Source organism: Triplophysa rosa, linkage group LG11 (assembly GCF_024868665.1).
Source record: "Triplophysa rosa linkage group LG11, Trosa_1v2, whole genome shotgun sequence".
Classification (NCBI taxonomy): domain Eukaryota; kingdom Metazoa; phylum Chordata; class Actinopteri; order Cypriniformes; family Nemacheilidae; genus Triplophysa; species Triplophysa rosa.
The window spans coordinates 26458418-26474223 of NC_079900.1; the positions used below are offsets into that span (position 1 = coordinate 26458418).

Sequence of the window (15806 nt, forward strand, 5' to 3'; positions counted from 1 at the left end):
TTTATCAGGACATATCAAGCGATCTCTAACAAAGCAATAGTGACGCATAGTACAAATATGTTTTACATAAGATTGCTGCGCCATTCCTGTCGGATCCAATATTGACTGCACAGCACTGCTTTTTAATTTAAGTCTCTCCGCAAACCCAGCGCCTTGTTCACAAAGGAATCCATAGTGAAATGAAGCGAACAAATGCTCAATGTTTCACCCACGTGAGCAGGAACGTACTTAAACCACACATTCCTAATATCAGAATCCGAAGGAAGCGACTGTGTTCTTCCACAACCAGGCGCTGCACAATGTTGCATGTTTATTGCTTGGTCGCTCTAAATATAAATAACAGTGAAACAAGTCCTCACTTTTGCACATATGACACGGGGCTAGCCGCTCTCGAGAACCCTTCGCTTAAGTGACAGGGTTGCCAGATCTTCACAAAAAAATAAGCAAATAAGGACAAGACAAAAACAAACCTTAAAATGCTAATTGTTTATATATTTTATAAGACTAAAAATTCTTAAAATCTGCAACAGACCATTTATTAAGACCTAATTGCAGAGGCTTTTTGATCTAAGACCAAACAACAAGCATAAAAGCGCTTATTAATAACAAAGTGGCAATACAGCAAAAGAGCGCTGTGTTATGTAGCCTTCCGAGCATAAACACAACGCATATCTGCAGTTTAGTTTAAACTGACGGACAAACGAATCTTTAGCCGAAAAATATTTCGCTATGGTTACCAGTTTGTCAATCATCACAAATGCGGGAGTGTGTACTATGTGTGGCTAAAGTCATTCGCGAACCAGTGGGCGGGGCTAGAGAAGTGGAAGAGAAGCCCCTTTAACACCAAATGTACATTTTCCTGTTCTTTAACAGATTAAATACTGGAAAAAAACTGAAGTTTTCCTTTAAATAAAGGTCATTATCAGTTGTACAAACACCGTTGCTGGAGTTTTCTTTAATTATATTTCAACTTTTGCATTTCAACTTACAGTGTAAAATTAAGTGTTAAATTATTCTCACTTGTAGTCTGCTTTCAATTTGAGTTTACCTTTATTTACTTTAATCAAAGTTAGAACCCAGAACGAGCAATACGAGACTGGTCTCTACAGTTTCATTAACTTTTTTATTTGAAACCATTACAAAATTTATTTTAGTTGTGTTTTGGTTATTTTCCAATAGGATTAATCTGCCAGATAACATCCCCCCAATAGAATCTATCACCATATATATATATATATATATACCAGTAGACATAGTTTCCATTAAAGCCAGTACAGTTCCCATTATAACCATTAAATCCATTGCACAGAAAATGTGTATAAGCCTCTTTTTCAGATGTGAAATATATACATTTCAAATGACCTTTAAATTGTGCGCAGCTGAACACTTTCAGATCTCCGCCTTGTAAAGGATGTGGAATTAATGACATTGATATATAAAAGAGAACCTGTTAACATCCAAATCCTTTACTAGCGGCAAGAATGGCTGAAATATATTTCCAAAAACCTGCAGCACTCGGACAAGCGAAAATGCGTATCTCTGCCCAGATTCTGACGTGGCTGTTGAACACAAATAAAGATATTCAGAAGAATATTAGCAACTATATATAATATTAGAGATTTCTAGTCAAACAATGGTAGTCAAATGTGCCCCAGAACTGTTTGTTTTCCTAAATTCTTCAAAATATCTTCTTTTGTGTTTAACAGAACAAAAAAATACAATAACTTTTTCTATATGGTAGTTAATGGTGCCCCAGAAATTTCAGTTTCATCCAAATATCTTTCTTTGCGTTCAACAGAACAAAGAAATTGATACAGGTTTAGAACAACGAGATGATGAGTTATTCATGACAGAATTTTTATTTTTGGGTGGACTTTCACCTTTAATAAAGAGGGGTGTTTTGTGATGTATAATCAACACTGAAAACCCTAATAAGTTGACTGAACTAAATTGATTGAGTAAACTCGTTGCCTCAATTTAATTGAGTAATGGAGTCTCCCGAAACTTGCATATTTAAGTTTATTTAACTTGGCGGTTTTGTAGACTATACTTTAATCTTTCAGTTCACCAAACTTGGCGCTTATTTAATGTACTTAAATTATTTTGTTCACTTAACTTGGTATTAATTTCAAGTGTACTTAAATATTTGTTCACTTATTTGTTATCATAATGGTGTTATTATTTTTGAAGCTTTGTGCATACATAACTGAAATACAAAAACAATGAACAGCATATTTAATCTTTGAATTTTTATTGACGAAATGTCACAATGTTAATGAAAATACAGTAAAACACTATACTGTAATGGGAATGGGTCACCGCCACACTGTAAAGGTGGTAACAACCAAATTAACTGCAGTACATCAATTGTACAACTCTATGCACATTTACAGTATACTTCACTCAAGTATCACAATTATGTTAATGTAAACATAACTATTACATTTGACCGTTTAAGCTGTGCAAACATTGCAAACTAAAATAATTACATATATAAATACATATAATAATTACTTTATAATTACTTTATTACATTAGTCTTTCACCAAAATTACACAGTGTTACAGTACAAATATACTGTGGAAATATTAAGGTGAAATATTAATATAATAAGGTGGTATAACAACAGTAAAAATGTCCAACATTAACTGGTGGACTTACATCAATTGTACAACTCTGCACCAATTACACTTTTTACGCCTCACAATTGTTAATGTACTGAACATGTAGGCTAAACATAATAAAAACTACATTTCACCATTTAAGCTTTGTGCAAACATTGCACATTGTCACTGAACATTGTCTTCGAAGAATAGAAGAAGTCAAATGCAAGGAGTTGGGTGGCTGAAGATCAGTGTCCTCGAATAAGATCAGCTCTGGTACATCAAGGATTGTGTTGCGATGATCAGACACCTAGTAAAAAAACAGGTATAAATAGAGTATTGTGATCAGGAATCAAAGGTTTATCATCAATGCATGCTTATCAGAATGTACATTAAGTTTATTAAAATAGCTAATCACTAACCCTAAACCAACATTATATTAACATGTATACATTTGAATTGATGTAAATGTAGATGCTTCCTGCAAAGAATTTGGTATACAGTTTTGAAAGTATGCATTATAAATGACGTTTATTATATTGAAGACTTGAACAAAAAAGTTGCCACCTTTGTATGTTAAAGTAATGCTTCACCCAAAAATGAAAATGTACTCACACTCAGGCCTTTCAATATATAGATGAGTGTGTTAAAGACCTTCTGAAGTGACTCAATGGGGTTTGGTAAGAAAAATATATTTAAAAGTTTTTAAAGTAAAAAGTTTTGGGTGAACTATCCCTTTTAAGAACAGATGTACTTACTTAACATGACTTGAAGAAAGAAGAGTCATCATCTCCGAGCATGATAGGCGGTCGTCAAAGAACAAGGGTTCGGACATCGGTTGGTTGGGCTGACTTTAGAGGAAAAGATTAAATTCTATTAATGCCAGAAAAACTTAATATCAATCTATTTGAAGCATTTTTATGAGAATATATGATTTAATTAAGACTATCATACATAACACATTACTGATCCCAATCGTGTTTTTGTATGAATTTTTGCCAGATTAACTTTCAAACTACTAATGGAGTTGAACGTACAAAGACAGTCCTTGTGTAGGCATGGAAAAGGTACAGTTTTTGTATGACCACCATGTTTCAAACGATAATGTTTGAGAAGTTCCCCTCTTTTTGCAGAGTCAAAAATGCAATACTTACATTTCCACATGTCCTTGTCTCATGTTACCTGTAACAGAAAAAGTTGAAAATATTAAGTTTAACAAAGTCAGTGCAAAAACAATGAAAATTACATTATAATTAAGATGGTAATCTTACAATGTTATCTAAAAGAAAACTAAACATCCAAATAAAGGTGACAATCATACTGGAATGTACATCAGATATGGCTGTTAAATACGTAAATTACTTTGTAGCTAATTACCAGGGCCGGATTATCCAATGGGCATTATGGGCACAGGCCCAGGGGCCCATACGTGCTTGGGGCCCAAGAAAGGGGGAGAAAATGTTTTCGCTATATTCATTCTGCCGTGTGCCTCTCTGGCCGCACACACGCAAGTGCGCACACAAAACCGTGTTTCTAACGTACGCAAGTCTGTCTCTTGATTTAATAACTTTTACAAGCCCTTTAGCAGCTTTTGTTCAGAAGCACAATGCGATAAATCAAGCGACTTTCCGATAAACTTTAGCTTTCAGTGGGAAAATGTCCCCCGCGAGCGCAAGGTCTCTCTTTCCCCGCGCAGGGATCGTCTCATTGAGCGGCAGGAAGAAGCAGCACATTCCACAGGTGACTCCTGAATAAAATGAGTACAAAACAGCATTTCCAACAACCTGTCACTGTTATTGACTGTTTGAATGTGTAAACATGAACCCATTTCGTCTGTAAATATGCACATGGTTACCATGACAGAGGCTGTGTGAAAGAATATAGCCAAAATCGCCGCTTTTTATAGAAACTGAAAAGATGTAAATGAGAACGGCTTTGTTGTGAATATAAGATATAGGTTAAGTTAGAATACCCTCACGGTTGTCTTTAAAATCTTAAAAAGGTAAGAGTTTTTTTACATGTATTTGGTGTGTCTTCGCCAATAATTAATTTTATATTGATGTTGATCAGGTCTATCTGCCTTAATTTACTGATTTTTAGCCTAAGTTATTAGAAAATCTAGAGTGCTTTTACATACATTGCAAAATGTTTACTTACACAGACTCGTAACAGTATAACTAATATTCGTTAATGCCGTTTACCATTACACGCTAAACAGAAAAATGAATATGTTTATGTATGTGGGGGGGGTCTACAAGACACTTGTGCCCAGGGGCCCCTGAATTCTTAATCCGGGCCTGCTAATTACTGGTGATCAGTGTGAAGATGGTCTGTAATTTCACATATACTGTATATGCTTCACTACTAAACATCACTACCCTTATTCATCTCAGCTATAGTTGCAATGTTCTTATAACACACAATTAACCTATAATTCACACTTTACAAATGCACTGTACAAGTCAAAATATGTAAAAAGTCGACTTCTCAATCATACCTTGAGAACATTATATTTAAAATATTGTTATTTAACGGCGACAATGACAAAGTTTGCCCTGGAAAGGCTAACCCACGTGGTCTAAAGTTAAGCAGTAACGATAGCTACAATGTGCTTTCTCTCATCACAAAATCATTAAGAAAATATCGTTAAAAACAGGCGAGGTTGGCAAAGTTTGAGCGGGAAAAAACAACTTTAACTGATCTCAGAAGTGGCTGTCATGTTCTTTACAACAGAAATACACGATTACTCTATGATTAAGTGTTTGAACTTATATGTTTCAGTATTACAAATCAATAAAGAACCATTTTATATCTCAGTTATCATAGCATTACCATCACAAATCCATGCCGTTAATTGATGGCTACGCTAGCAAGTTTGACCGGGCTGCGTTGTATTTTATTATAGAAACGTACCACAAGGATTTAAATAAACATATTTCACTCTTAAAAATCACACAACATAACTTTATTTATATATAAATAAATGTACTTACCGAACATAGCACATATTCCGTCTTGAACTGTGTGGTGTCAGCAACAGCACAGACGAGGCCAAAAGGACTAACTTTGTAATCCACCAATCGGTGCATTAGTTTTCTTGTTGCTAGGCAGAACAGAACTCCTTGCATGGAGTGAACCATTTTAAGTAAAAATTACCAATTTTAATCATGATTTCGAGCTCACAAGACTTTAAATTGTAAGTTTAAGCATTTTGAAGGTACATAAAGTTAAATCAACTCATATTTTTAAATGTCAGGACCAAAATGGACAATTTTAATTAATGTTTAGTCAACATCACTTGATTGTTTAAGTACATACAACATTAGGGTTTACAGTGATCACTTAGAAATGTTATATTGTACTATATATTTTTTTGATACTTGTTTGTAAAAGACATAAATTAATAGATTTTTAGTACACTGTGATCAATTATGGCATGCTTTGCATTTTTGATCACTACAGAAACGTCTTGATTCTTCTGGTTGTGGATGACATATGTGAAGAATATAAAGTGATTTAACCATAGCATATTTTTTAATCTCTTTTATTGCAAACAATATCATACAAAAGATATGCAGACCTTTCAAGATTTATTTAAACAAAACAAATGCTGGTGTTTCAAGAGAAATCTTTACAACACGTGACCAAAACCACAAAACTAGTCATAAGTAGCACGGGTATATTTGTAGCAATAGGCAACAATACATTGTATTGGTCAGAATTATAGATTTTTCTTTTATGCCAAAAAGCATTAATATATTAAGTAAAGATCATGTTCCATTAAGATATTTTGTAAATTTCCTACCGTAAATATATCAAAACTTAATTTTTGTAAGTGAGTGCATCAAAATCACAAACTACAAACTTCACTTCGCTGCTGCCCGCTTTTTGTGAATTACCCACTCAAGTTTGGTATCTATGTAAAGCTTAGAATTTCTGTTTTTGGCTTCATCTACACTTCACAATGTCATTACAGTAGAGAGCATTAAAACAAACTTGTTTCTTCTTAGCAACAGCCTGCTACAACACCTCTGATGAACAACTTTAAAGGCCATTTTCTCAATATTTAGATTTTTTTGACCCCTCATATTCCAGATTTTCAAATAGTTGTATCTCGCCCAAATATTTTCCTATCTTAACAAACGAATGGAATCCATCAATGGAAAGCTTATTCATTCAGTTGATGAATAAATCTCAATTTAAAAAAAATGACCCTTATGACTGGTTTTGTGGTCCAGGGTTACATATAGCCAACAGACTGCAGAAGTCCACATGCTTCAGGATAAAAGGAAAAAAAATGGGATTTCCCAGTTAATTGCGTTCAAAGATTTGATCAAGTATCATCACAATTATATGTCATCTGTACTCATCTGGATGATCAATTTTAGATACTTTAAAATGAAAACATTTACAAATGATAAATAAATGGAATGGTTAAAACTTGCACTACAACAACTAAATAATAATCTCTGCAATCATTTTGCTTTTTTTATCACAAATTAGTCATACAGGCTAAAGTAAATGATAAAATGCAAAGAGTATTACTTTGACGTGAAATGAATACTAATGAATAAATTAAAGAGGTTAGAACTCGATGGCAGAATGGAAATCTATGGAGAAGCCTCGGGTCAAAGGGCACTTCCTGTTTCTTCTCCAGCAGTAAGACAAAGAGGTGAGCTCTATAGGCACAGAAGGATTTAAAGCCAGCAGATATGGCAACTCCGACAAGACTCCCACTTAGGCACAGACTACAGAAGCATTACAACTCTGACTATACATCTGCTTGTGCTTTCAAACAACAGTTTCACCAAACCCAACACTTGCTTTGCCCAATTGGTAAATGGCACTTTAACATATATATATATATATATATATATATATACACAGAATTAGGAGGACATCGTTAGGCTTTCTTAAAAAAAACATCACTGGTTGCAGACAAATGCTTATTCTCCCTATATACCAGAGTACAAATTCCCCAAATAACACATACACAGTACATACTAAAACATTTATATTGAATATGTCCTCACAGAGGCTTTCTTTTTAGCGTCATTATATCTTCAAAATATAATCACCACTCCAAGTGATTTTAAAGGCACTGTTGGGAGCCATTCTGTTAGTTCAGTACGTTTAAAGAACGTCCCAGAGTTCTCCTGGTCTTACGGCCTGGACAGCTGCGTGTAGACTGGCTGTTGCTCCCAGTGCTGCGGACTGTGTGCCTGTGGTGCGGAGGGGACACCTGTTGTGTCGGCAATTGGGGTGTACATGGGCCTCTGACTGGGACTCATGTAGCTGAATGTAGGGTAGCTCTGACCCCCGGAATGGCTGTAGTAGGAGCTGGCGGCATTCTGGTGCCCTGCATAATCATACTGCGTGCGGGTAATGGAGGGGTACGAGGTGCTGTAGTGCTGCAGGTTGAACGAGCCGTAGGCGATATGCTGCGGGGAGCCCTGCTGCTCGCTGTAGTGGCTGGGACTCAACTGCTCGGTCTTGATCTGGGTTCTCTGCTGACTTTGGCCCAGCTCACTCAACGAGTGCTGCTGTTGTTTGGAGATCCAGCCATGCACTGTGGCTCCCATGGCTTGACTGCTGAGGCCGTAGCCACTGGAGTACGTCTGAGTGGCCGCAATGCCTGGGTGTCCGCGAGGGGGCAGATACTGGTCAAACTCATTGATGTCAATAGGCTCCATGTTAGAGATCACATCGCTGCTCAGCTCGCCGATATCCACTGCTCCAAAGTCGATGCCCTCTTGAAGGGGACGGCCCTCAAGCTTAAAGTCTACCTTGCTGGATGGCAGGTCAGTTTTGGGAGTTGTGGGTGGTGTGGGGGGGCCTTGCGCCTGGCCCACTCCTAAGAACAAAGAGAAGAATAAAAATTAAAAACTACAGTAGACACTTAAAAGCGTAGATTTCCCTTTAGGAGCTGTTCGATTTGCAGTCAAATCTGTATCCGTCCCTAATGCACTTAGCTAAACGCTTAACAAACTATTCATCTGGTGGTGCTCGTGTACCAGAGTTGTCTGCTGGCGAATGCACTTCATCCAGGCTGGATGCAGGAGAATCGGCCTGCTGCAGGGCTTTAAAAATGGCGTTGGGAGAAATGTGGGTCTGCTCGCTATCCTCGGGTTCCGTTTGGCCATTCTTCAATGATTTTCTTCGTCTCGGCTGGTACTTGTAGTCAGGGTGGTCTTTCTTATGCTGGACCCTCAGGCGCTCCGCCTCCTCTACGAACGGACGTTTCTCTCCCTCATTCAGCAATCTACAAACGTCAACAACGAGATATAAGCAAGACTCATTTAGTTGCTCATTCACATTCCACACACTTACATTAATGTCAGGAACTGAACTAGCATTTACAACAACTTCAGTTGGATCAACAATTTAAAACAAAAACAACCCAACAATGGAGAAAACTTTGTTATTTCTTATTACGTTTGTCTTTATTTCAACTTTTGGAGTGTAACATTTCTTATCAATACAAAGATCCTTTGGCTTCATTACTTTAGCGTTCACATTTCCATCGCACTATTCCTTCCAAAAAAATTGCACAAATAAAACATCGTTTGTTTTGTCATTTCTAACGCCGATGTTACCTCCAGAGTTTGCCGAGGGTTTTGCTGAGTTCGGCATTGTGAAGATGCGGATACTGATCCGCCAGTTTTCTGCGCGCAGCTTGAGCCCAAACCATAAACGCGTTCATGGGTCTCTTGACGTGCGGTTTGCACTTGCTGGAGCCGTTCACTCGCACTGGCATGGGCACCAAGGTCCAATCGTACCCCTTCAGAACCTGCGACACCGCGTCTTTTATGCACACGGGGAACTTGTCACCTTCGTCCTTCTGAAACTCTCTCAGGTTCTGCTCGGGTTGGGTGTTCTCGGTGTCGGATCCTGATCCAGATGGACACGGAGACGGAGCCGAATCCTCGGACGTGCTCGGGCTCGGCGCGTCGGAAAGACTCTTGTCCTGCTCGTCGCTCATTTTTAGGTACGAGTCGAATAGATTCATGCAGAAAAATGAGATGCAACTCTCTAGTGTGGAGGTAAAATCCTTTAGCTCTTGCTGTTCAGGTGTCTGTTTCATGCGCTCCTGCGCAAAAGCTCTCCAAGTGTCCAAAGTCCTTAAGAATTTATCGGATCGGCTACTCACGCGTAAATAAACCGGTACTGACTGTGACGAGCTCAGTTCCCGTATGAGGGTTAGGAGTCTCTGATCTCTCTCCCCCGATCAAATCATTTATATGCGAATGGTGAAGGCGGAGAGCGTTTGAGCGCCTGACACACCCCCGTGGCGGTCCCGGGCGCAAACTGCACTAACACGGAGACCAAAAAATAAAACACAGTAGGCTACACCAAATAAATGAACAAACTACAGCCATACTGCACACCTAGCATTGAATAAATGCGGCAATCTTGGGGAGATATTTTCTAGCCGTTTTACTGTAACATGTAGCTATTATTGTATTTGGATTCATATTGTATGTATGCATGCATGCATTGTGCATATAATGTAGAATCGTGAGTCATGTGAACTTGTAACATTTTCATTTTGTGATAATAAAACCTGTAGGCCTATCTTCTCCTCGTTGGCTCCTTTCATTATGCGTATCGTAGCCTAACTCATATAGGGTGATTAAAAATGCTCCCCCCCTCCCTCTCTCTCGTTCTTTCTCTCCTCTGCAATTTTGTTGATGAACTGTGCATACACAGTTGAGTCCGTTTACTGTGTCTCTGTCACTCGTTGTAAAAAGAGTCATAAATCAACAGGATCATGTTTTATTTTAAATCTAAGGTAATCACGTGACTAGCTTTCCTCACTTATGTAGTGAAATGTGTTTTGACACAGGGGGTGAATGTTATATGTTACCGATAGAGGGCGACAAGGCTACAGAGACTCATGTTGCATTGAATCCAAACAGATTAGCGAGCTCTCATTCGTTCGTTCGTTCGTTCCTTCACGTGCTATAAACACACACACACACACGCTTTATTTAGAGTAGTAACACCAAACACACGTATCAATGATAAAATATTCCTCTCGATTGATATTATTGATATAATAGCTATTGTTTTTGCAGATGCACATTAGATGCAAAATCAAAATAAACTTTTAAATAAAGTTTAAGGATCCCAAATAATATTATGTTTGTGCATTATTATATAATATTTGAAGGCTCAAACGTGTTAGTTAATTTTATATGGCTTTTAATGTTGCATTTGCATTTAAATTTAGTCATTTTGCAGAGGCTTTTAAGCAAAGTGACTTACAAATGAGGCAAACAATGGAAGCAATCAGTTGCATTGAAAGGGCAGCAGTGCAGCAGTGCTAACTGAACTCAGAAACTTGTCTCATGTTTGAACATTCTTTAAACAGAAATATTTCATAGTTTCATTTAGTTATATAGATAACTTTTAAAATGATTGATATTAAATGCATAAATTGAAATTGAAATGCTTTGAAATGCTCTCATTAAAAACTGAATGGAAAAACAGCAGCAGCAGAAGCAGTCAAATAATGTTCATAAATCTCTGTAGCAGTACAGAAGTGTTCGTTTTTACTCTGCCTCCCTGTGTTTATTTAAGTAATGTGGTGGAAATGTAATTTTCAGGGGAACGTGGCAACACATGTGATCTATGTGAGCTACTTGAAATGTTATGTTTAATAGATAACAGATGTGTGTCTACCCTCTATCACAGATATTTAATGAAGACATGGTGGGCTGTTTTATAATAACATTTATCAGCATTAACATGTCTTAGAATAACTTTTTAACATTTTCATTAACATATCGTTTGGACCAGTTTTTCGCAATCAATTTTGTGTTTACACTGTAGCAAAAATCTGTAATGTCACAGTAAACAGAGTGCTCCTTTCATTATTACATGAAATGCACAGGCCCAATAATGTGAAAAATGATCTACATAAATATTGAACCCAAAAGAAATGTAACAAATATATAATATAAATAATAACGTTTTCTGAATTTGAAATGTTTTATGGTAGCAGCCGAGAATTAATTGCGATCGTCACAGATATGTTCATTTATTTACTGTCGCTGTAGTGCATTGTTGATTATGATTATGGTTACTTGGTCTTGACTTTTGGCAATATGCATTTCTTTTTGCCTTTTGCCTGCAACCCTCTCGCAACCCACCAGCTGACAGCTGCTGTTTTACACTCACTGTCATTGTACATTCTGTATCAAATAAGCACTTTCAGAACTTTCTGTTCAGTTTGACATACACCAGGAGCAGCAGTGTAGGTGGGTTGTGTGCCATCAGCCTGTGGTCTGTCAGGTACAGTCATTTCCTCCTTATTCTGCTGTGAGTGTGCCATACCATTCTGTATTAAGCTGCTTGGGAAACTTCTCAGCTTTATTTCAAACCCCCGTGTTAAAAGCCAGTAGACAAACAGTGAAAGTCAACCGCTAAATCATGTCCCCCACTCTTATGCTCAGATTCTGCAGCTGACAGCTGAATGGCTTGTGTGTGTGTGCGAGAGAGAGAGAGAGAGAGAGAGAGAGAGAGAGAGAGAGAGAGGGAGAGAGAAGAGAGAGAGGAAGAGAGAGACGAAGAGGAAAGCAGGGGAGGAGAGAGAGAGAGAGAGAGAGAGAGAGAGAGAGAGAGAGAGAGAGAGGGGGGGATGGTGTTCATTCTTGTGCATTTATTGTTCGTCCAAGTATTTATAATGGACATGCTCAGATGTTGTATGCCTGCAATGTTTGTGTACAGCTCTAAGTGGTGTTATCAAACAACAGCACTGTAAAATAGGTACACATGCTTGATATGTCAAATAGACGTTTAAGTTGCAATTGAAAAAGCAAAAAGGACGACAAGAGACACATTGCAGTGCTATAGGATCACCACGCACATAGATTGCTGTTCTGTGACATGCTTTCAGCCAGTCAACATACACTTGTGTTGCTTGTAGTTCCTATTGTGCTCGGTTAGACCCTGCTCTGACACAGGAGCTAATTTAGTCTTTCCAAAGTACATTCCTGAACTCCTGAAATCATTCCAGTTCATGTGGTGCAAACATGACAAGAAGTGAGTAATGCTGTGAGTTCGGGTAACTACCAAAACCTTCCTCCGGTGCAAAAGCCCTTTATGACACAATGGTCTCTATATGCCTCAGGCCCATCAATGTGAGTCTTTGAGGTTTTTAAGAAAAGTATAGCACACATCTTTTCAACATGATGAGTTCATAACGTTTTGTGGGATGAGTTAAGTTTGAATCGATTCAAATCACGAAGCAGCAAGAGCAATGATAATGTCTGCCTTAGCGATGTAAAATTGTGGGACATATAACTATTTAGATTTGTTTGAAAATTAGTGGAATTCCATGACAAAAAAAAGGAGAAAACATGAAGGGAGGAGCGGAAATTTGAGGGAGACTGTGGTCTAGACTTGTGAGAAATGATTTCTCACCTGTATGCTACTTTCCCTCAGAAGTGTGAGCTTCTGCGAGTTTAGATACACCTGGACTATCAATCCAGCAATGCCAAACGCACAAGAACTGTGCCAATTTCATGGCCTCACCTCTTTCCCCCATCCAACTGTCAGGAAACCCTGCCCAGAATGTCGGCACACTGTCAGAAAGCCATCCCATCCTGACGCTTTCCTCCAGGTGTTTGCACGGCCAGATCAGAGCTCAGCGACACGGGCGAATGTTGACATATAGAATTTTGCAGAAGCTAACATTTAAACAAGACTTATCAGGGGCCTGGCTCCTTCAGAAGGCACATCTCAAATTATCCCACAATGTTTTTTCACACTGTCTTGCTAGCCCAACCAGCACCATATTTGCCAAAAATCCACATCCTTTGACATATGTAATACTTTTCTTCTACGGAAAATCTCATTGGCTAACAGCTACAAACATACAGTAAGTAGTGAAGGGATTTGAAAAATAAATGTGGCTAGAAAATGGGAGTGATGTTTGCCCCTGTTTGGATGTTGCTTGTCGCTTTCCATTAGGTTGACGAGGTGACTAAAGCAAGTAGATTTAGTGCATTGCTGTGCAGTGGCTGTCAGTTCATAGTGAGAAACTGGATAGCTAGCAACTTTGCCCCATACATAAAAATTATATATGGAAATATATGTACATATAAAATATAAATGTTCGTGTCTGGTTTTCACAGATGTCAGTAACCTGTACATATATGGGCCATTCTACAGAATTTGTGCAAACTGCTGTCCCTCATAAAAAAATCACATTTATAAAGCATTAAAGTATTTAAATCTTAGTTGTTTACTAAGATCCTTCTATCATCTTTCTAAAACCACAATAATAGTTATAATATCAGTAAGCTTAATATATATAAAATCATAATTTATTGTGTACTTTCAATTGGAGATGAATTTGGGTCTCGAACCCAAACCCCTAAATTTAAACTTTTTTGGGCGTTATAGCATAAAATTTTGTTTTAAAGCGGCCCTAACACACGCAGTTTCTGCCAATCTCATATTAATCTTGAGTACCTATAGAGTACTATTGCATACTTCGTATCTTCGAAGAGTATTTAGTTTGATCGCATTTGTAAAAGATAGATACAGCTGTATGATTTTTTCCAAAAGCATACGGTGCGTGCGGGGGGAGGGGTAAGCTGAACTAAAGCACGTGCGCACCCATTGCCAACAAAACACAGACATCAGCACAGGTTCAACACAGGTTCATGTCCCGCATCTTTTAGCGCTGGGACGGCTCCATATATCAGTTTCAAACCATCTCCAAATCCAGCGTTATATCCACAATTTATATAACATTCATCACCCAAATGCAGTGAACAAACAAACACCTGAACTTCGCGAACGTATGCTCTCTCCTGCACACAAGTGAAAGTAACGTCTGCGCATGCTCCTTCTCCTGCACACAAGTGAAAGTGATGTCTGCGCATGCTCCTTCTCCTGCTCTCCGTGCTGCCGCGTGGGCGTGCCGCGTGCGTTTCCGGGAGAATTGTCCAATAAGAGACTAAGAAAAATTGTTACGAAACAGTTTTATATGTTCGAAAAAACTTTCCGAAACCTGTACGATCGCTGGGGGAGTGTATCAAGCACAGAAATACTACGTAATACGCCCAACTCGTTTTTTGACAAGTTGACCATGTTAATCATGAAAAGACAGCACGTTTAACATTGTAAAGTAGTCAGAATGCATGACACATCGTTGCACCCCTTTAATGTGTGCACATCTGTTCAGAACTGTGCTTGCAAACCATGTGCTAATTAGCATATTTGAGCTAGGCTCAAGGTATTAAAAAATTGTCACTAACAAAACAGTCACGACCGAAACGTATCATTGTTTTGGTAGTGACAAAAATTGTTTCGGTAGTAAGAAAAATGGACGCTTAATCCTTTATTTGTGGAAATAAACAAAACTCTGTACAGTTATGCAAATCATTAGTATTTTAGCATGTTTTAGTAGTGATAAAGTTTGTGAGCTGTAGGTTTTCTATTAGATATATACTGTCAGATGTTTGTCTGCTCTATGTGCTGGCTACGTACAGTATATGTGCAATATAGTTAGTTATTTGTATTAACATAAAATGTTGAAAGTCTGATTCAGCTGTGAAAATTAAATATTGTGATCACTACCAAAACATTACCAACACTGCTGAAAATGTGTGTGTCATAACCGAAACATGGGATGTTGTGTCAAAAGTAACATATTAAATGATCAACTAAGATGTTATGATAGTTTTTGGTTTAATGCATATATAAACTAATGAATCCTTATCTTTGAATTATGTATGATCAATTTTATGCCTTTTACAAAGAAAGATTCGATTCAAAATACAACAAATCTAATAAATTACACTTGAAATATTGTTAAAATTGTAACTGTTATTGATTTACATGTGGGAACATTTTTTTTAATAGCAAAATATATATTTAAAAAGTAGATTTAAACAAAATCTTAGTATGTAAAATAATCCTTATTATTAAATTATATATTAATGGATTTTAGGACTGACAAAATTTTGGGAGAGGAAGAATTTCCAAAACTTTCTGAAATTACAGTATGAAAATTAACTGCACAATTAATAGAAATGTGTACCTTTGATATTACACAATTTGCATACATAGAACAGTTTTTTCAAGATGTTTCCAACTCTGATTTTGCACCAATTCTGTAGAATGGCCCGTATACAACATGTATTTCAAAATATTACAAAAATTGCCCTTTTTTCGCTTCACAAATAT

General features: G+C 37.5%; 1 protein-coding gene and 1 long non-coding RNA gene across 2 annotated transcripts; both read right to left on the reverse strand.

Moving 5' to 3' along the window:
- Nucleotides 1-2242: 2242 nt before the first annotated feature.
- On the reverse strand, nt 2243-5675 carry LOC130561843 (uncharacterized). Its single transcript, XR_008963864.1, has 4 exons — nt 5597-5675; nt 3758-3785; nt 3362-3454; nt 2243-2913 (listed from the first exon to the last, which is right to left on the reverse strand). It is a non-coding gene; the product is annotated as an uncharacterized LOC130561843 (long non-coding RNA).
- A 456-nt stretch (nt 5676-6131) lies between these two features.
- On the reverse strand, nt 6132-9842 carry LOC130561839 (transcription factor Sox-9-A-like). The gene is made up of 3 exons (XM_057346431.1): nt 9200-9842; nt 8618-8865; nt 6132-8457 (listed from the first exon to the last, which is right to left on the reverse strand). Exons 1-3 carry the CDS (start codon nt 9685-9687, stop codon nt 7766-7768), a joined length of 1428 nt encoding a protein of 475 aa, XP_057202414.1. The 5' UTR covers nt 9688-9842; the 3' UTR covers nt 6132-7765.
- Between the last annotated feature and the right edge of the window lie 5964 nt (nt 9843-15806).